The 22824-nt window shown below is 40.9% G+C and overlaps 2 protein-coding genes across 2 annotated transcripts in view; both read right to left on the bottom strand.

Annotated features, from left to right (window-relative positions):
- KIAA1239 (KIAA1239 ortholog) overlaps positions 1-22824 on the bottom strand; it is a 320404-nt gene that overhangs the window by 76315 nt on the left and 221265 nt on the right. The window lies entirely within an intron of this gene.
- On the bottom strand, positions 10234-10620 carry LOC102826104 (60S ribosomal protein L31-like). The gene has a single exon (XM_006876213.1). The coding sequence runs from the start codon at positions 10618-10620 to the stop codon at positions 10234-10236; it is 387 nt and encodes a 128-aa protein (XP_006876275.1).

The raw sequence follows: 22824 nt of genomic DNA, 5'->3' as shown, positions 1-22824 counted from the left end.
TCTTCTGGCACTTCATGGGACTTTCAATATTCTCCAACACCATAATTCAAATGCATCCATTCTTCAACAGTCTTCCTTATTCACCATCTGACTTTCATATACATTGAAAATATCCTGGCTTGGGTCAGGCACACCTTAGTCCTCGAACTGACATCTTTGCCCTTGAACACTTTAAAGAGTTCTTGTGCAGCAGATTTGCCTGATGCAATTCTTCGTTTGATTTCTTGACTGCTGATTGCATGAGTGTTGATGGTTGATCTGAGCAAAATGAAACTTTTGACAACTTCAAACATTTCTCCACTTATATGGATGTTGTTTATTTGTCAAGTGTTGAGGATTTTTGTCTTCTTTACATTGAGGTGAAACTCACAAAGAAAGTTGAGGTGAAAGTTTGCACAGCAAGTTAGGTTTCACTTTGACAATTTCTAGATAAACTGATCAGTTACTTTAGTTACATTTTTCACATGCAATACCTTGTTCATTGTGCTCTGATTGGTCCATTTTCAGTACTTCAGTCTCCTTGCCCCCTCGTCTTTGAATCTTTTCTGTGAATCTACCTTTTGGACTCACACAGGTGTTTGTTTATTTATTTATTTATTTTTGGTTGTTGTTTTAGTTGAGTACCAATCTTATGGGTAATAAACTATTTTGTATGCCACTGTGATTTTCTGTTAGAAAATGATCTCAAGGGATAGTTTTGGTTTAAGGTTTAAAGAGTACCTCAGAGTGACAGGCTCAGCAAATTCTTTGGTGTCAGGTGGTCCAGTTAGTCTGGCCATTTCCAAGAATTTGAGTTTTGTTCTTGCAAAACTGGCATGGGGTCATGTCTGCCCTTCTCCAGTTAAACAAGGGAGGAGGAAAATCAAACTCCATATCAGCCCAAGGATGGTTCCTATGTGGAAGAGGTGGATGTAGTTCCACCCTCCAATCTTCTTTACCCTATGCTGACAGCAACCCTCCCTCCCCGGGTGCTCTCAACTTCTCCACTGATAATTCATTGCAATGACCATTCAAGACGCAGACAATACTCAGACTACAGGCTTTATTAGGGAAGTGAACAGGGTATAAGTCACAGACTACAGACTACAGCAGTTTTCCAGTCAGGAATGCCTTTTCTCAGCTGTATTGCAGGTACACGTCACTCTTGTCCTCAGCCTCTCAGCCATGCAGTCCCTTGGTCTCTGCTCTGCTTGAACAAATGTTATGAAGCTGCTATATTGCTGCAGAGAAATGACCAAAGAGCACATTCTGTAAGCCATCAGTGTTATTCAGTCTGTGGGCACGGTAGCCCCATTGCTCTGTGTCTCCATGCTGTCACTTCTGGTGCCACCTCTGCTTTTCTGAACCCGGATCTTGATTTCAGCTCATGGTTCTTTCTTGATGATACTGGAATCTTCTGTTCCTGCTTCTGAGATGACTCCTTTTATGCCCAGAGGAATGCAAAACCAACGAATTCCTGATTTAGAGTCTGTGATCCTATTTGCACATTCCCAGCAGCTCCTTGAAAACCCTATACAGGGTCGCTATGGGTCTGAACCGACTTGACAGCACTTCACAACAACAACAACCCAATTGTCAGCAGTTCGAAACTACCAGCTGTTCCTCGGAAGAAAGGTGATGCTTTCTGCTCCTGTAAAGATTTACAGCCTTGGAAACCCTGTACAGGGTTGCTATGAGTTGGAACCGACTCCATGGCACGTAACCACCACCACCACCCAATTGTGGGGAGTCCTCGTGTGGTGCTGTGGGTTAATGCACCAGACTGCAAAGCAGTTTGAACTAAAAGGTTGGAGGTTCAAGCTCACCAGCTACTCCTCGGAAACCCTATACAGGGTCGTTACGGGTCAGAACCAACTCAACAGCACATAACAACAACCCAATTGTGGCACTGCAGGCTAATGTGCTAGACTGCAAAGCCAGTTTGAACCAGCTGTTCCTTGGAAACCCTATACAGGGTGGCTATGTGTTGGAACCAGCTTGACGGCATTAACAACACCCGATCATTAGGAATCCTGGTAAGGCACTGTAGGCTAAGCACTGACCGCATGGTCTATTTGAACTGCAAGGTGGTGGTTCAAACCCACCAGCCACCCCTCAGAATCGCTGAGTCAGAACCAACTTGATAGTGCTTAACAACAACCCAATCATTTGCTGGGAATTCCAAAAACTATCGATAGAAGTAAATCCACTTTATCACAATTCTGTATTTTTCTCCCATTCTCACCAGAACCAGGTTTCGTGCCCCAGGTCAGATCTATGGGGCTAGCCAGGTACCATCTGGTTCTGGTCTCAGGGGAGTTGAGGTCATGTCTCATGAATGCTATCAGCCTTGTTGACTTGTGATTTTGGTTACACTTTTGTTCCTGACAAGACCAACGTTGTACCCTACATGGCTGCTCACGAGCTCGGGTACAGAACATGAACTTTGTGAGTTATATTTGCCAGTTGGCCCAGTTTGCGATGAGGTGATCGTAAGACTTCAAACCCAGAAAGCTGATCTTGGGAGGTGTTCAGTTATATTTGAGAAGTACCTGTAGTTGTTTCTTCAGTGAATATATCTATATATCTACTACCTGTAGATATTTTTATTTATTCTCACTTACGTGTATACTTGTGCCGAAGATTTAAAGCCATGGAAACCCTATGCAGGGTTGCTATGAGACCAAACCAACTCAACAGCACATAACAAGTCATATGTGGGGATTTGAGGGTTGTACAACTTGGGCACAATGTACTATGTTCTTTTTGACAGAGTTATTTCTAAAACTCTTATAATGCGTAATTCAGGAAATTTGGAGCAGCTAGTGGACTTGAACCATGTGCTTTTCAGTCCAGTGCTTATTGTATGAAGCCACTGCGCTCTCACATATATGATTATATGTTAATATTTCAATAAAATCATTTTGTGAAATATATCTGTTAAATTTTATAAAAGTTTTCATGCACTGATATTCCCTTTTCTATTTTAATAACATTTTGTTGTTAATTTTGCAATCCACAGTGTCTACATGCAGGTTACTGGAGTCCCTAGGTATAACAAACAATTAAGCACTGGACTACTAGCTGAAAGGCTGGCAGTTTGAACCTAGAGGTGCCTCAAAGACAGGTCTAGTGACCTGCTTCTGAAAGGTCACAGTCATGAAAACCTTAGGGAACAGGTTTAAGGTTGCCATGGGCCAGAATCAACTCCATGACAACTAACAAACGTACATACTACAGTTTGACCACTAGATGGAACCCTCACATTTAAACACATGAAAGTGCAACTTTAGATTATGAAATTTGCAGAGCAAAGCAAAAGTAAACATGTAGATAATTCAGTATTAATTTTGCCCCCAGAAAAATGGATATTTATTTTGTAAGAAATGGCGCAGAGCTGTTGAAAAAAAAAAAAAAAAGGTAGTTATAGTAACAGCAACTCACACTGATCAAGGGCTTATTGTGAGGCTCTGTGTGGAGCTTTATGATAGCTCTTTAACCACCCCAACAACCTGATGAGGTAGGATTCAGCTAATTAATTGAAACTTTCCCTTTCCAGTAAAGAAACTCAGACCCAGACAGATTGTAATGTGGTAGGCAGGTGGTAAATGTGCAGCGATCTCTGTGGAGTCACAGGGGGAAGAGGGCATCTGAAATCTAGTCAGAATCAGAAAGTGGCAGAGAGAGAATTGCAGTCCAGATATCTAGGATTCTTGCTTCTAACGATAATAAAATGAAAAAGATTTCATACTTATAAGACAAATATTGTACTGTGCAATCGATTCTGATTCATAGTGACCCCCCAGGACAAAGGGGAACTGCCCCACAGGGTTTTCCAGGCTGCAGTCAACACCCTCAGCTGCTCCTTGGAAACCCCATACAAGGTCACTATGAGTCAGAACGGACTCGATGGCACTTAACAACAACAACAGCAATCTTTACAGAAGTAGTCTGCCACCTTTTTTTTTCTCTTGCTGGAGTGACTTTTGGGTTCCCACCATCATGTGCTTAAGTGTTGTACCACCAGGGTTCCTTTCATTAGATTCACACACATCTTAAAATTATACAGAATCGAAGCACACTGGATTTGTTTCCCCTTTCTCCCATGAATGTAGACTTTAAAGCAGGGGTGGGGGACTTTCTTCTAAGTATCCCCAAGCGGCATGTGGTGTCCTCCTCTCGTGAGTATATATGATGAGCAATCTGCTGTCAGTCTCATGTCCCAGTGTTAGGTGTTATGTGTACAGCCGAGCCCCAAACCAACACTGGGAAGAGGAGGCAATGACAGCAATCAGCCATCGGTAGCGGCTTCTCCATCCTCTGTCCCTTACAATGGCTGCAGGGTTTCAGCACCAGGTAGCACCAGCAGGCATTATATTAAGTATATCTCTATTTGCTATCTGGATTTCCTCAACTAAACATCCAATGAATAAGGGAAGTTAGAAAACGAGTAGCCAAAAGTGATTTAAAAAAAAAAAAAAAAAGCAAAACACTATCATTTTCTGAGTGCTATGTATACGAACTACCAAGAGGCAGTTGTTTGAACAGAACATGGGAACACTTAATGGTTTTAAAATTAAGAAAGGTGTGCAACAAGGTTGTATTCTGTCACCATACTTATTCAACCTGTATGCTGAGCAAATCATCTGAGAAGCTGGGTTCTATGAAGAAGAATGTGGTGTCAGGATTGGAGGAAGACTCATTAACAACCTGCGATATGCAGATGATACAACCTTGCTTGCTGAAAGTGAAGAGGACTTAAAATATTTACTGATGAAGATCAAAGAGCACAGCCTTCAGTATGGATTACATCTCAATGTAAAGAAAACAAAAATCCTCACCACTGGACCAATAAACAACATTTTTATCAACAGAGAAAAGCTTGAAGTTGTCAAGGACTTCACTCTTCTTGGATCAACTATCAACACTCATAGAAGCAGCAGTCAAGAGATCAAATGACATATTGCATTAGGCAAATCTGCTGCACAAGACCTTTTAAAAGTGTTGAAGAGCAAGGATGTCAGCTTGAGGACTAAGGTGCGCCTGAGCCAAGCCATGGTGTTTTCAATAATCTCATATGCATGTGAAAGCTGGGCAGTGAATAAGGAAAACCATAGAAGAATTGATGCCTTTGAGTTATGGTGTTGGAGGAGAATATTCAAAGTGCCAAGGGCTGCCCAAAGAACCAAAAGACCCATTTTGGAAGAAGTACAGCCAGAGTGCTCCTTAGAGGCCAAGCTAGTCAAATTTCGTCTCTCATACTTTGGACATATTGTCAGTAGGGACCAGTTGCTGGAGAAGGGTATCATGTTTAGTAAGGTGGACGGTCAGAGAAAAAGAGGAAGACCCCCAACGAGAGGGATTGGCCAAGTGGCAGCATCGATGGACTGAAGCATGACAACAGTAGTGAGGTTGGCCCAGGATCGGGCAGTGTTTCGTTCTGCTGTGCATAAGTTCGCTATGGTTTGGTACCAACTCGATGGCACCTAACAACATGTATATGAAACCCTGTGCAGGGTCGGTATGAGTCAGAATTCTGACTCCCCAGCATGCTACCGCCACCACTACCATGTAAGTACCAAGTATTTTCCATCTATTAACGGAATCCTCACAACTACTCCGTAGATATTAGCATTGTTCTCACTGTTGTGGTTGTTAGATGCCTTCGAGTTGCTTCTGATTCACAGCAACCATATGCACAACAGAACAAAACACTGCCAAGTCCTGCACCATCCTCACAATCTTGAGCTTGAGCCCACTGCTGCTGCCCGGTGCCAATCCATCTCTTTTTCACTGATCTTCCTTCCACTTTACCTAGGCAGGATATCCTTATCCAGGGACTGGTTCCTCCGGACAAGCATGAAAGACGAAGTCTGGCCATTTTGGCTTTCAAGAAGCATTCTCATTGTACTTCTTTCAACATAGATTTGTTTGTTCTTCTAGCAGTTCATGGTACTTTTAATATCCTTCTCCAACACCATAACTCACATGCATCAATTTGTCTATGATCCTCCTTATTCACTGTCAAACTTTCACATGCATATGAGGTTATTGAAAATACCATGACTTAGGTCCAATGCACCTTATTCCTCAAACTGACATCTTTGCTTTTCAACACTTTACAGAGGTCTTGTGCAGCACATTTTCCCAGTGCAATACATCATTTGATTTCTTGGCTGCTGTTTCCATGAGTGTTGATAGTAGATCCAAGCAAAATGAAGTCTTTGACAACTTCAATCTTTTCTCCATTAATATGTGTGTTATCTATTGGTCCAGTGGCGAGGATTTCTGTTTTCTTTACATTGAGATGCAACCCATGCCAAAGGGTGTGGTCTTTGATCTTCATCAGTAAGTATTTTAAGTCCTGTTTTCCATATGCAAGGTTGTATCTGCACATCACAGGTTGTTAATGAGTCTACCTCCAATCCCGATGTCACGTTCTTTTTTATATAATCTAGCTTCTCAGATTATTTGTTCGGCATACAGACTGAATAAGTATGGTGAAAGAAAACAACTCTGGCACACACTGTTTTTTATTTTAAACCATTCAGTGTCCCTGTGTTCTTCTCAAAGGACTGCTTCTTGTACACATGAGGAAAACGAAGCACAGATTGGCTTTACAACTTTACCAAGGTCCACATGGCTAGTAAGTAACAGAGGCCTGATTTAAACCTGGGAAATTACACTACTGCTGTAGTATCTCACACTTAAAATGGAGTATGGAATATAATCACTTTCAATAAATATTTATTATAAGAACAGATGTTTCTAAATGGTTGTTACTCTGGCTACCAGGCTGCAACTTGGGGAACAGAATTGAGGGAATGAGACAGACAATCAGCTGTGGTAGAATTTACAAAATGGTACAGGCAAGCAGATGCTTGATGAGCATTTTAGAGACAATAGCATGTTGTTATCGGTCGAATCGTGCCCCTTACATGAGAATGTGACTTTGTTTGGAGATAGGGTCTCTGAAGAGGTAATTGGATAAGTTCATGAGAGGTCATACTCAGAATGGGTGGGTTCTAGTACAATACGAACGATGTCCTTATAAAAGAGAAGAAACGTAGAGACAGATACAAAGAGAAGAATGCCATGTGTCAACAAAGTTATGTTCCAACTGCATGACAAGGAATGTGTGGGGCTACCAGTTGCTGGGAGAGACAAGAAAGAATTCCCTTATATTCTTTGGAGAGAATACAGCTTTGTCAGCATCCTGAATTTGGATGCCTGTGAGGCAGTACATTTCTTATAAGGTACTTTTTATAGCAAGTCTAGGAAATTAATACAGTTCTGGTGATGAATCAGATTTGAGGAATGAGAGATGAAGCACCTAAGGGTACACTTTCCAACACAGTAGCTGCTCCCTATATGTGGCTACTGTGCAATGAGATGTACATTTAAATGTAAAATACATCCTGGATTTTGAAGACATAGTACAAAAGAAATGTAAAGTGTCTCGGTAATAATTTTTATTGACGTAGAAATAACAGTACACATCTCAGATATATAATGAGCCCTGGTGGTGTTGTGGGGTAGGCATTGGGCCACTAACCACAAGGTCAGCTGTGCAAATCCATCAACCACTTCCCAGGAGAGAGATGAGGACACCTGTTCCTGCAGAATCCGCAGACTCGGAAATGCTCTCTATGGTTGTTATGAGTCAGACTTGACTTAATGGCAGTGGGGTTTTGGTTATCTCAAATCCATTAGGTAAAGTACAATCATGGTGGCAGTGGTTGTGTGCCACCAAGTTGGTTCTGACTCAGAGTGACCATAGGGTTTCTGAGGCTGTAAATCTTTACAGGAGCTGAAAGCCTCATCATTCTCCCTTGGAACGACTGGTAGATTCTAACTGCTGAACTCATGATCAACAGCCTAGCTCATAATCCATTATACTACCAGAGCTCCTTTAGGTAAAGTACAATATAGTAATTTCACCTGTTGCTAGTTTTGGTCTTTTTTTTTTTTTCAATGTGATTACTAGAGTCCTGGTGTAGTGCCATGGGTTAAAGCGCTGGACTGCAAGGTCACTTTGAACTGCAAGGTTGGTGGTTCAAACTTGCCAGCCGATCCTCAGAAACCCTATACAGGGTCACTATGAGTCGGAACCGACTTGACGTCACTTCACAACAACTAGAAAATATAACATGTGGCTTACAGTGTATTTCTAGTGGATTGTGCTGATCAAGGATAATGTACTGGTTTTGGTTTAAAAATAAAATACTGGTGTATTTACTAACATGGAAAAGATGAGGAGGGTGGGGAAAAGGTAGGTTAAGAATGCAAATGAAAATTCTGAGCTGGATTTATGAAGATAGGGGGCCTGAATCTCAGAGTAGAGGTTGGCATTGTATGTCCCTGGCATGCACATGCTTCAGAGAGCTGAGTTAGCATGTGAACCCCATTCTGGAAAGCCTGTATATAGGAAGTCTAGTAAAGACCCAGGAGCAAACCCTAGGACACATCACCATGTAAAGGTTGGAATGAACAGTGGTCAACTAGTTCAGAAATGTTACCATAGTTCTGGGTTCAATTTTCTAGGTAGAAATATGTCACTATGGTTTCGTGTCAATATGTTTGTGTTTGGAATTCATGTTTTCTGTAAACTGCAGTCTATTTCAATACATGTAGGATTACTTCTTTATTTTTCTCAACAGCATTAGCACAGTTGAGCTTCAGAAATCCCTGGAAAGCTTTCTTTACAAGGAAATAACGAAAGTCAGTATGATGAACAAGTGCCGTAGATAAATCTCACAAAACCCCTAAATAGCCACATCAAGAGGAAAAATAAAGCTGTTGGAGCTCTTCCTCGACCACATTTCTGCAGCAACCGTCTCAGTAAAGCAATGGGCTGAGAGGACATATTTTCAAGGATTAAAAAAAACATCATTTAATTCCCAAGTTAAGTGCTTCTTTGTAGAATTCTGTTTTGGGCAACATGGGATGGGGGTTTAGAGTGCAAACCCTGTGATTCAGTACCAGAGCTAATGAATGCATTTCAAAGAGCTCCTGGAATATGGGAAGCATGCTGTGAAAGTTCTTATTATTATGTTGTTGTTATTATTAACACCAGGAATTCCCCACTCATTAATTTCTATCTTCCTGTTGTTGTTGTGTTGAGTTGATCCCAAATCACAGTGACCCCATGTGTGTCTGAGTGGAGGTGTGTTCTTTATGGTTTTCAAGTTGTGATTCTTCAGAAGATTTGATAGGCACCTTTTTCCAAGCCACCTTTGTTGTTAAGTACCATCCAGATGGTTCTAAGCCCTAGCGACCCTGCATAGGATTTCCAAGGAGTGGCTGGTGAGCTTGAACTGCCGATCTTGTGGTTCAAGCTGACTCTGCTGCAGTCCAGCGCATTAACCCACAGCAACACACCAGGCTCCTTTCAGTGGGTTAAATGGAACCACCAACCTTTCAACTATTAGTAGAGCACTTAACTGTTTGCACTACCCAGAAACTCCTCTGTCAACACTAATAAGAGAGTATATATATCATTGGTAAAAATAATTTCAAATCACTTTTTGTTTTCAGAACATTCTTGTCCTGACAATACTGCAGATGCGTTCTTTGTGAGTTCTGTAGCTTGGTGTTAAGGTGGAACTTCCTTTGTGCTCCCGATATTACTGCATGGAGGGACCTCTAGTAGAGTAACACTTCTGGTCACTTCCCTCCTACAATCTCTCCTCCCGACTCTGGGAAAGTGCTATGAGTCGGAATGCACAGGCAGAAAATAACAGACTTTGGAAAATGGAGCTAGGCATCATTTTTGACCTCAACCCTTTGGCAGAAAGAACGTGTTCTGTTCTGCTCCTTTGGACAGCAATTTTCACAGGGCAGGCCCTTTGTGGGAGGCCTGAGACAGTCTGGCTGTGTGCAGTCAGTTAAGGTGGTGAAATCTTAACCAACTTACTTGCCTGCAGATGTTCAATAGCTATACTCATAGAAAAAGGTCATGTTGATTGTCACTTACCTAATGCCTGTTTTCATTTCTGAGTGGCTCATAATTGAAGGAGAGGAAACAAAGATACTATTTACTGAGCCCTTTAAAATCCCAACATGTAGTGCATTAGGTTAGGAAGTTTGGGAAGTAGACCAAGAATGGAGAGACATTCAATGGGGGCAAGGTGCATGGCTTTGGGTTTTCTGTGTCATGAGGGAAAGGCCATATATATCTTAACCTTGGTGGCTGGCAGTTGTCTATATTATGCCATGCAGTTGGGTTTTTTTTTTTGTTGCAGATTTATAAATTTATTTGATCATAAACTTAGTTTTCATCCACATTGACTTTAAGTTTTTGAAAGTGGTGGCAGGCACATAGGTCACCAGTGTATAGAGTTTGTTTGGTGAATCTTCATCCTCATTACGTTTTCTGGACAACCGCACCGGGATATGGTTCGGGACGTTCCTGATTCCTTTGGCCCAGACAGTTTTGTTGAACCTGGTGTCAATGTGCATGTCTGCTGTTCCCATCTCCTTCATGGCAAATTTCCGAATCTCCTTGAGTGCTCGAGGGGCACGCTTCTTGAAACCCACTCCATGTATGCGCTTGTGAATGTTGATGGTGTATTCTGTGGTCACCACTTCGTTGATAGCAGAATGGCCCTTCTTCTCACCACCCTTCTTTGAGGAGGCCATAGTGACAGAATCAGATTGGAAAGCGTTATTGGCTTTTAAGTGTTCTGGCTGGGCAGAAAACTTTAGGCTTTGGTCAGTGTAGGTCCTGTGAGATTCCTTCCCTGGCTTAGAATGGTTTTGTCCACAGATGAGTGGCTGTTTTGTACAGAAGGAAGAGATTTACAAATAGGCAGGATTATATTTGGCAGCCTTGGAAAGTAGTCAAAACCAGGGTCAAGATGTTTAGATGCAGGCCTTTTAGTTATGAGGGTGCAGAAGAACATTTTGCTGTTACTATCAGCTATCTCGCTGACCAGGACTTGCAGCCCGAGCTCCACAAGCATTGCTGGGCCCTAGTGGGTTCCAGCTCTAAACTAGCAGTGCTGGGCCCAGGGACACAGTTTGATTTGGGCGGTTTCAAAATTCAAGAAGTACACTTAAGACCAAAAGAGAACCTCTTATAATTATGTGGCTTACCAAGGTCTCTCAAGAATTGATGAGAGGTAAAGATGAGGCTTTCTACTCCCATAAAGATTTACACCCTCGGAAACCCTGTACAGGGTCACTATGGGTTGGAACCAACTCGACGGCACTTAACAACAACATACACAGAATAAGTTAATAAATAAATACACTATACCATCTTTTGGAGTTGTGGTAGAGAAGAAGTTAATAAGTTTATGTCTGCCACTAGAAATCAGGGAATGAAGGAAGAACTCAGTTCTTTGCAACCCAAGATTTGAATTTTTTCTTCAGATCCTCCAGCTTGAGAAATGTTTAGTGTATTCTTCCCTTTGGGTTTTCTAACTCCAGGTCTTTGCACATTTCATTATAATCCTTGACTTTGTCTTCTCAAGCTGCCCTTCGATATTTTCTGTTCAGCTCTTTTACTTTCTCATTTCTTCCTGTTGCTTTAGCTTTCAACACTCATGAGCAAGGTTCACAGTTTTTTCTGATTTCCATTTTTTTTTTTTTTTAAAGTTTTTATTGTGAATTGAGTGAAAGTTTACAGGGCAGATAATCAGTTTTACACTCAACAAATCATATACTTTGTTTCATTACAATGATTATAATCTCCTCTATGTACCATCAGTTAACAGTATTTATCTCTATTCATTTTAGCCCTCCCCAGGGAAGCAGCAGTTGGTACTGAAGAGCGGTCTCATAAAGTTAGGAGTGGTCCTGTCCTGACAGATGTTACTCTCCTCACCTGAGGGGTGACAGTCACCTACAGGTTGACCACAATGAAGCTGCACTCTCTGAGGGTGACAAAACACAGCTGGAAATGTGAAATGGGACCACCACTCCTTACTCCATTTGGAGAACTCCATTAGAGTGACACCCTTGGTCTCTCTCCATCCTTTACTCACTTGTCTGTTCATTCACTCAGCTCAGGAGAGGAGTCACTCACCTGATTGGTGATAAGTGGAAGGAAGGAAGATACATGAGTGACACAGTCCTTCTCTCTCTCTCTGGGATCTGCCTCACTGTTCAGAGCACACACTGTGCTCTAATTTCCCCCTGGCACATTATACAAGGTGGGGATCATGAAGGAAGACCTGAGGTATCTGACTGACCCATGGAAGGGTCATTTAGTTTCACATGGGGATGAGAAACCCAAAACCCACAACTGTCAGGCCGATTCGGACTCCTAGTGATCCCATGTTGGATTTACAAAAGCAGACAGCATCATCTTTCTCCTGTGGAGCAGCTGGTGGGTTTGAACCACTGATCTTGTATTTAGCAGCCCAATACCTAACTCAATGAACTACCAGGGCTCTTTACACAGGGACCAAAGATGTAATCATTTTCCTTGAAGTTGGGCATCAGCCATGTTCTTCAAAAGCTTTGTCATTAAAAATGCTGACAGTTGAATCCCCATATCCCTGAGTCTTGCAACCACTTTCCAATTGATTCTGAATTTAAACCAAAACCCACTGCCACTGCGCTGTGACTCTCTAGGGCAGCCTGAAACTGCTCCTTAGGGTATCCACGATTGTAAATCTTTATAAGAGCAGACAGTCTCATCTTTCTCCTGCAGTTCTGAATTTATGTAGGACAAAAAAGGGCATTTTCCTGATCTACCAAGTCACTAACAGACTCCATCAGGGCATGAGGAGAAAGAGATCAGACTCAATATAGTGTGATGACCTGCTTAGACTTATGTATGTTCCAGACCCATCACTTACTGACTGGGAACATTTGAGAAATTAAAATAAACTCCCCAAATATCATTTGTAAGAGGGGAATAATATAGCACCCACTTCAGGAAAGTTTTGGTGAAGACAAATTAAACAGTGTAATTGAAGTTGTCAAGAAATTCATTCTTCTTGGATCAACTATCAACATCCATGGAAGCAGCAGTCAAGAAATCAAACGACGTATTGCATTAGGCAAATCTGCTGCACAAGACCTTTTTAAAGTGTTGAAGGGCAAAGACGTCAGCTTAAAGACTAAGGTGCGCCTGACCCAAGCCATGGTATTTTCAATACCCTCGTATACATGAGAAAGCTGGACAGTGAATAAGGAAGACCATAGAAGAATCGATACTTTTGAGTTATGATGTTGGAGGAGAATATTGAAAATGCCATGGGCTGCCAAAAGAACCAACAAATCTGTGTTGGAAGAAGTGCAGCCAGAGTGCTCCTTGGAGGCCAATCTTCATCTCTCATACTTCGGACATATTGTCAGGAGGGACCAGTCACTGGAGAAGAATATCATGTTTGGTAAGGTGGAGGGTCAGAGAAAAAGAGGAAGACCCCCAATGAGATGGATCGGCCAAGTGGCAGCATCAATGACATCAAGCGTGGCAATAGTAGTGAGGTTGGCCCAGGATCAGGCAGTGTTTCGTTATGCTGTGCGTAAGGTCACTACTGACTCGATGGCATCTAACAACAACAATAACAACAACAAAGGCGCTATAATATCTACTCTTGGTTTCCTGTCCATTGCTCCTAGACCCACAGTTATTAAAAACAATGATAGCATTTACTGAATGCATACTATGGATAAGGCCTGGTGAGATCAGCAACTGATGCACAGTGTCTCACTGGACCTTTACAGAGACTACATAGTAGAAATGAATATTACTCCAAGTTTATCTCTAGTTGAAGCTTGAACCCAAACTCACGAACATTGAGTTGATTCTAACTGCGACCCTGTAATGGGTTTCCAAAGTTGTGACTCTTTATGGGAGCATAAAGTCTCCTCTCTCTCCCATGGAGTGGCTGGTGGATTTGAACTTTGGATCCTGCAGCTAGTAGTCCAGTGCTTATCCTCCAGTGCCACCAGGGCTCAAAACCTTTGTCCAAGGTCACACATTAAAGTGAGTGGTAGAGAGAATTTTTGAATCCTGACAATCTGTATTCCCTGGAAAAACACTGGTAATTTACTGACTACTCATGTGTGGCAAGAGTCCTGATGTGGCACTGGACTGCTAACCATGAGTTAGGAGTTTCAAAACCACCAACTGTATCTTGGAAACCCTATATAGGGTCACTATGTGTCAGAACTGACTTGATGGCATTTATCAACACATGTGACTGGCATATACAAGGGGCTTTATAATCTCATATAAATTCTTCAGTTGTATGGTTACGATCATGGTATTTTCAGTCAAATAGACATGTTTCTCTGTTCTTGCTCTGCCATGCTAACCAAGGAAACTTGGAGATGTTGTATAATCTCTCTGCGTGTCACTTATTCATCTGCAAGTTGGGGTTATAATACCTACATTTCATAGGTTTCCTTTAAGGATTAAATGAAAAAATTCTTAGTATTTGGCCCACTGTTGTTGTTAAGTGACGTCAAGTCGGTTCCGATTCATATTGATCCTGTATAGGGTTTCTGAGGGGTAGCTGGTGAGCTTGAACTGCTGACTTTGTAGTTCAAACCGACTTTGGAGTCCAGTGCATTATTCTGCAGCACCACACTAAAAGCTGTCAATGCATTGTATCAACTCTTATTCCCATTTTACAGATGAACAATAGACTGATGCTTACTTGGCTCACAAGTGGCAGAGTCTAAGTTCAAATCCTTTTTTGGTGAAAATCAAATTTAAAAAATAAATAAAGTTTGCTTTTCCCTCTGGTATTCCTGCTTCCTGGGTCTTCTGGCCTCTCCAGTGCTAATTTCTTACTAGGACACTCACTTCTTCCAGGAGAGGACAAAACCATTCTTTCGCTTTTTAAAAATTACAGTGGATTCCCAATTGTGTTTCATGGATGGATTTTAGAAGACTTGGGAAGTGCAATGAAAACAGCTGGGAGTAGCAAAGAAGTCTCAACCTCACTTCAGCTAGCACAGTTTTGTCTTCCTTTGTCTTTAATGCAGATAGTCTGAGTAGGTTTTCATATACAAAAAGTGTTCCTTGGTAAAACAAATTGAACCAATGAAACCGCCATGATACAGGAACAATTGGAGAAGAGTAATGTGCTGGCGGCCAGGAAGTGACTTCATCATTTACTAACGTATGTTGTTGTGTACCATCAAGTCGGTTCCGACTCATACCGACCCTGTATGGGTTTCCAAGAGTGACTGGAAGATATGAACTGCCGACTTTATGGTTAGAAGTTCTGTGGTTATTTACAGCACCATACCAGTGTATGTTGTTGTTGTTAAGTGCTGGCGAGTTGGGTCTGACTCAAAGTGACATTGTCTAGGGTTTCCAAGAAGTAGCTGATGGGTTTGACGTACCGACCTTGTGGTTAGCATTCCGGTGGTTATCCTACAGTGCCACACCAGGATTCCTATTAGGGTATTTGTTGTTGTTTGCTACTGAGTCGGTTCTGATCCCTAGTGACCCTGTATAGGGTTTCCAAGGAGCGGCTGGTGAGTTTGAACCACCTAGCAGTTCAAACGGACTTTTCAGTCCAGCGCATTAACCCTTGGTGCCACACCAGGACTCCTATATTCCTGGTCAACTATCCAGGGTTAAAGGGAAGTAATAAAATCTTCATATATTCTGGTAATGAAGATTGGAAGCCTGGTTGCTCCACATAATAAGCACTAGTCCGCGGTCACAAGGTCTGTCGTTTGAACCTGCCAGCCGCTCTGTGGAAGAAAGTTGAGGCTTACTGCTCTGGCCAAGATTTAAAACCTCACAAACTCTATAAAAGATCACTTTGAGTCAAAAGCGACTCTATGGCACGTAATAACAACAACATTATGAATATGAAATGATAAACTAGATTATATATGCTTGGTAAAGCCCAAATATATGGTCCAACAGTAAATGATCCCTGGAGCCAAGCTGTCTTGGTTTGAATCCCATCTCTACGACTTCTTAACTGTGTGTTGCTGGGAAAGTCATGCAGTCTGTCTGAGCCCCAGATGTTTTCAGCTTTTTTTTTGTAAAATGGAGGGAGTGCCAATACCTTCTACATGGAGCTGTTGGAAGGTTTACAATAGGTAAAGCATTTAGATCAGTGCCTGGCATACAGTAAATGCTCTGTAAGTATTTGCTACATGGATTCTTATTCTTGAGTAGGATTTACTACATGCTCTGCATATCACAATTCTTCCTACAAAATACCTCAAAACAACCCAGAAAGTACTGTCCTTTCCTGAACTTTAAATACAGCAAAACACTGAGCAAATTCATGAGCCATGCCACAAGACTTTGCACTGAACTACCCACAGAACAGGAGTAAAGGGGGCTTTGGGGTCAGGAAGAGAAATACAGACCACCAAGCATTTGCCAAGCTTCTACTTCCCTTTGTGTAATTAGCCTGAAAGTTGGGTTATAAAATGTATAACTGAAATTCATTATTACCTATACAAATGAAATAAAACTATTCCGTTAATTTTACTTTCTAATTGTAAAACTATAAAAACAAACGTTCTTCCCCTAAACAAGTTACAAAGTGTGAGAATTTCAGAAAAATGCCCTTCTCTTTATACTTCTAATTTTTTAAAGAAATCGGTTGTTGAATCCAGCATTACAGAAAAAACACAGATTTTTTTTCATGATTTATAAAATGACATTTGAAGAGGACACATGGGGGAGTATTGAAAGAAACACTTTTATAAGAGCCACCAAATTATATGTCTCTCTGTGACTCAAAGGTCACTCAAAAAGAACACCCCCCCCATCACACACACACACACAAAAAACCCCCAAAACTATATTCAGGGAAATAAGGCAAAACACAAATGCCAGTGGAAAACTCATTGCATACCACACTACGTAACTGTCCCAAGATTTTGGCAAAAGGAGGTTAGGATCAGGCTGGCATCAGATATGGTTACAAGGAAAAATGGAGTTCACGCATAACTGTCTTGAAATTGTGAGATTGTCATCTAAAATGAAGGTCAGCTAGATGAGATAACCAAGTGAATTACTGTTTACTTACTAAATGAATGACCTCATCATTATTATTATTACTAGTATTGATCACCATTTTTCTCTAACATTTTCAAGACCAAACTATCTTCTCTTTTGATTTTTTTTTTGAGGTCATATGGATTTTGTTACAATTAGTTGAACAAATATGTCCGGAGAGATTTCTGGTGAAGAGATGAAGCCCATTTCGTCAGACTCAAGCAGTTACTCTGTAAGGATAAGCATGGGACGGTGAAGCAAACATCAGCATTTGAACCCACTAGCCACTCCATGGGAGTTCAAAGATGAGGCTTTCTGCTCCCACCAAGATTTAAAGCCACTGAAACCCTAAACAGAGTTGCTATGACTCCGAACCAATTCAGTGACACTTAACAACAAGTTGAACAAATACATTGTAAGTTTTCTGGTGCTAGAGTTGGTGAGATGAGGTCTATTTCTCTAGACTCACGCAGTTATATAGGCCTCTACCAGATGGCAGAATGCACAAAAAGTGGGATAGGAGCTTCCCACTAAACCCTGGAGGTGGATAAAGTAGGTGGGCACTATATGTCCCATGGGTGATTAGAAGGTTATGAAAGTCTAGGTAGCAAACCTCATTTAAAATCTTTCCACTAAATGACAGTTGCATATGTCTTTATTTCTGTTTAGAGATCAGCATATAAAAGCATAATAGTAAAACATTTAAAGTTTTCCAAACCAAAGCCACTGTTGTTGGCATTTTGCTAAGTGGACAAAACACAGACCTATAGATGTGGTGTAGGGTGGTTGGGGATGGATGAAGACCACATGTAATTCAACTGTCTTAATGATCAAAGCCAGACTTAGGAATTTATACTTTATTATAAAAAAAAGATACTCTAACCTCAAGGATAAAAGAACTCTGGTAGTGTAGTGGTTAAGAGTCAGTCTGCTAACCTCAAGGTCAGCAGTTGAAAACTACCAGCCATTCCGGGGGGAGAAAGAGGCTTTCGGCTCGCATAAAGGTTTGTTGTTGGTGTTAAGTACTGTGGAGTCGGTTCCGACTCATAGTGACCCTGCACAGGGTTTCCGAGGCTGTACATCTTTACGAGAGCAGAACTCCTCAGCTTTCTCCTGCGGAACTGCTGGTAGTTTCGAACTGCCGACCTGGAGGTTAGCAGCCCAGTTCGTAACCACTACGCTACCAGAGCCCCTTCATAAAGGTTTACAGCCTCAGAAAACCTATGCAGGGTTGCTATGTGTGGGAACCAACTCCACAGCACATAACCAACCAACCTCAAGGATAGTTTATGTCTGTAAAATAATACCCCCCAAACTTTTGTAATAACTTTGCCCTGACAATAAAATGAACACTAAGACAACAACAAAATACACTGACTTTTGCATATCTTTAAGAAACTTTATCAGTGAACTTAAAGCCATCGAGTTAGGTTTCATTCTCTGTGTTTTAAGACTGCTAACACTGGGTTACATTTCTGAAAACATTTTTCTTTCATTGGAAAAAGAATGAAGGGGGCTGAGCACTTCTAGGTTAACAACAGCAACAATACTGTTGCTCCTACGTCTTTGTGCATCAAATCACACTTCATTGGTTTCATGGTTATTCTTGGATCTGCTTTTGAATTTCGCCTGTATGGCATAGGCCTGTGATTTGCCTATCCTTTAGAATAAGATAAATACAAAGTATTCTAAGAAGCTGTCTTGGAGAACCTACAGTTAATATTTCTATTTTAAAATTCTGTTCTTGTCGTTGCTGGTAAGTACAATCAATTTGGTTCCAATTCATAGTGACCCTGTATAAGGTTTACCAAGGAGCAGCTGGTGTGTTTGACCAGCTGATTTTGCAGTTAGCAGTTCAGTGCTTATCCTACAATGCTATACCAAGACTCCTTTAAAATTCTGTATCAGGAAAAATGATAAAATAAACAGTATTTTAGAAGCTAGCTGGGTGAAAATTGTGACATTTAATATCACAATATCCTTGAGAAATAATTTTTAATTAAATTCACCACAGTCAATGTGTATTTCTAATACTTATCAGGCTTTATGTGAGGTACTGTGAAAAGAGGGGCAAAGATAAAAATTTCTTCAAGTAACTGATCATTTATTGTAGGAGAATGTCAGGTACTTACAAAACTGAAGACTAAATAGAGTTCTCTGATAGGTAAGGTTTTGTGTCAACTTGGCTTGGCCAGGATTCTCAGTGGCTTGGTTCAATTGCTTGTACAACCACCGGTTTATCCAGTTTTCTTTCTTGAATCCACTTAGGTGATTAACACTCCACAGAAAAGCATTCATATTTGGCTGTGAAACTTTCTCAGTATTGAGTTTCACCTAGAATTTTCTTATAATTTTTTTCATTGGTGATATAAATATTTAAAATCGAATACATGTAACTCTTTGAGAAGTACCTGGAATCTAGTCAGTGCCCTATAATAGTGTTGATGCTGTTATTCTTCTCATGCTTATGGTAAATTTCCTGTTTATTCCTACTTTGCTTCTACGTATTTCCTCCATGTTGTGAGATTCATCAAAGACCTAGGCTTTACTGACAGTCCCAACATTTTTTTTTCCCTTCTGATCACTGCTTCTTTCCCTCTGTTTTCACATTCTCCTTGGAAACACCTATAATTGTAAAGGTGGACTGTCATTTTTTGCCCTCTATAACTCCTGTTTTCACGGAGCTCTGGTAATGTAGTGATTACCAGTTGGGCAGCTAATCTCAAGGTCAGCAGTTCAAAACTACCAGCCATTCCATGAGAGAAAGATGAGGTTTTCTGTTCCCATAAAGATTTGCAGCCTCGGAAACCCTATGCAGGGTCATTATGAGTCAAAACTGACTCCATGGCATACCACCACCACCACCATAACTGTTTTCCTTTTATTGCTCATCATTTTCTTCTGCATACCAAGAAATCATCCACTGAGTCTCTGTACAGTTGACTGAAGTTTTCTGCTAATTCTCTTCTTTGTCTTTCTAGCAACCCTAGGCCCAACACTCAGCTGCCTTTGCATGGTAATCTGTTCTCACCATATGGCTTTTGGTCTCTAAGCAGCTTCTCTATCCTGAGATGCCAATGTGTTCTCGAAAGTTTTCTGTTTCCTGTGCTGTTTTTAGGTGCCATCGAGTTGGTTCCTGCTTATAGCAACCTTACGTACAACAGAATGAAGTAGTGCCCAATCCTGCATCAATCTCACAATCTTTTCCTTGCTTGAGCCCACTGCTGCTGCCACTGTGCCAATCCATCTCATTGGGGCTCTCCCTCTTTTTCACTGGCTCTCCACTTGGCTAAGCATGGTGTCCTTTGCCAGGGACTCATCTCTTCTGATAGTATTTCCAAAGTATAAGAGATGAAGTCTGGCCATCTTGGCTTCTAAGGAGCATTCTGGTTGTACTTCTTCAAATACAGATTGGTTTGTTCTTCTGGCAGTTCATGGTATCTTTAATATCCTGCTCCAACACTATAAATAAAATGTATCAATTCTTCTGAGGTCTTCTTTATTCATTGTCCAACTTTCACATGCAGAGAGGCTAATGAAAATGCCATGGCTTGGGTCAGGCGCACTTTAGTTTTGCTTTTGAACACTTTAAAGACATCTTGTGCAGCAGATTTGCCTAAAGCAACATGTCATTTGATTTCTTGATTGCTGCTTCCTGTAGGTTCTGATTCCTGTAGGTAATAATTTTAGATACATTGCCTTCTTCTGAATCCATTCTTCTGAATCCATTTTCCTTGTATTTGTAAAATGTCTTCAAATTTTTGTTTTTTTTTTTAAATTCCAACTTGGTGTTGGTGAACATGTAAGTTCTCTGGCTCACTAATTTGCTCTGACCTTGTCCAATTCTTTTTCTATTATTGCAGGTCCAAGGAATGCCTTTTTCCTAATTCAGAAACAAGTATCTAATAGACATTCAATGGACTGAGATGGAAATTCTCTCCACTACATTGGGAAATTCTCTTCCTGCCTGCAATCAAAGGGTAAGTGAACATTTAGAATTCAGAGCTATTAAGGGGTTTCCAACCAGCGTTGGAGTCCTGGTGTGGCGCTATGGGTTAATGCGCTGGACTGCAAAGTCAGTTTGAACCACAAAGTTGGTGGTTCAAGCTCACAAGTGACTCCTAGGAAAACCTATTCAGAGTGGCTATGAGTTAGAACCAACTTGACGGCACTTAACAACAACAATAACCAGCATTTGGCTTATTATGACTAGTTGTGGTGGTTATGTGCCAGGGAGTTGGTTCTGACTCACAGAAACTCTGTATAGGTTTCTGAGGTTGCAAATCTTTACGGGAACAAAAAGCCTCATCTTTCTCCAGCGGAATGGTTGATAGTTTCAAACTGCTGACTTTGAGGCTAGCAGCCCAACTCATAACCACTACGCTACCAGAGCTCCTTTTATTATGACTATCCATGCCAAATTATAATAAGCGACATAGACTTTATCATGGTCCTTGTTTATGGTGATTTGCAGCCATTAAATCTGTTCTAAGTTTTGGCGACCCTTTCAGAAAACGTCATATACAGAGTAATAGATGGCTCCCTAGTGGTTTTCACAGTACTAATCTTGGTTTTCAGGTAAAGCATAGGGATTGGGCTCAGAACTCATTTCATGTCGAGCAACAGGTGAAATTTTGGTTTAGCCATGAACTTCAGAGCCAGTCTACTCCTTCAAATCCCAGATTCTCTGTGCCAGTTTCCTTACTTATAAAGTGGGGACAATAATAGTACTATCACATAGTGTTGAAATGAGGTTACACAAATTACTCCATGCGACATGAAGAACATTATAAATTATGCCAAATAAATGTTTGCTATTATTATTATATGCCCCAAGTCTATGATTCTTAATTTAGCTCCATATATTTTATAAGTAGTTAGATGTCCTTATTGATGCAGTCTTGGTATTAGTGTTGTGAAGTTTCATCTTTGCCTTGACTCATTACAGTGTAGTATGAAGTAAGGAGAAGATTTATTGAATGCAGCAACCAGAGTGTATTTACATTTCAAGTCTGTATTTAATTCACCTTATTCCCAAAGATTAGAATCATGCTAGCTTTCATGGGAGAGAAAAACAATAACAAAAAACAAACTAAAACAAAACAAAAAAAACCCTCCTGAGCACATCATAGTAATAAACAGTGCTTGCTGTGTTGCAGGGCACACTGGCATGAGGCTATGTCTTACAACAGGGGATGCTGTCTTGGGGAACCAAAAGGTAAACGAAGAACTGAAATTGGGAGAAGGGTGGAAGTCTGGTGGTGCTATAGGATAAATGTTGGACTACTAACCACAAGGTTGGTGGTTCATACCCACCAGCAGCTCCATGGGAGAAAAATGGATATCAGTTGAAAGCAGAGAATACCAACCAGAAAGATGTTTGCTTGTGCTTTATTGACTATACAAAGATATCTGACTGTGTGGATCATAACAAACTATGGATAACATTGTGAAGAATGGGAATTCTTGGACACTTAATCCTGCTCATGAGAAACCTGTACATAGACTAAGAAGCCACTGTTCCAATAGACCGAGAGGATACTGATGGCTTAACATCAGGAAAGGTGTGGGTCAGAGTTGTATTCTTTCATCATACTCACGCAATTTGTATGCTGAGCAAATATCTGAGAAACTGGACTATATGAAGAAGGAGCAATCAGGATTGGAGAGAATTCGTTAACAACTTGCAATATGCAGATGGCACCTTTTTTGATGAAAGTAAAGAGGACTTGAAGCACTTACTAATGAAGATCAAAGACCATAGCCTTCAGTATGGATTAGACTTCAGTGTAAAGAAAACAAAGGTCCCCATAGCTGGACCAATAAACAATATCATGATAAATGGAGAAAAGTTTGATGTTGTTAAGGATTTCATTTTATTTGGATCCACAGTCTATGTTCAT

The sequence above is a fragment of the Chrysochloris asiatica genome, unplaced genomic scaffold, assembly GCF_000296735.1.
Source record: "Chrysochloris asiatica unplaced genomic scaffold, ChrAsi1.0 scaffold00364, whole genome shotgun sequence".
Lineage (NCBI taxonomy): Eukaryota > Metazoa > Chordata > Mammalia > Afrosoricida > Chrysochloridae > Chrysochloris > Chrysochloris asiatica.
This window is presented reverse-complemented; position numbering and strand designations above follow the sequence as displayed.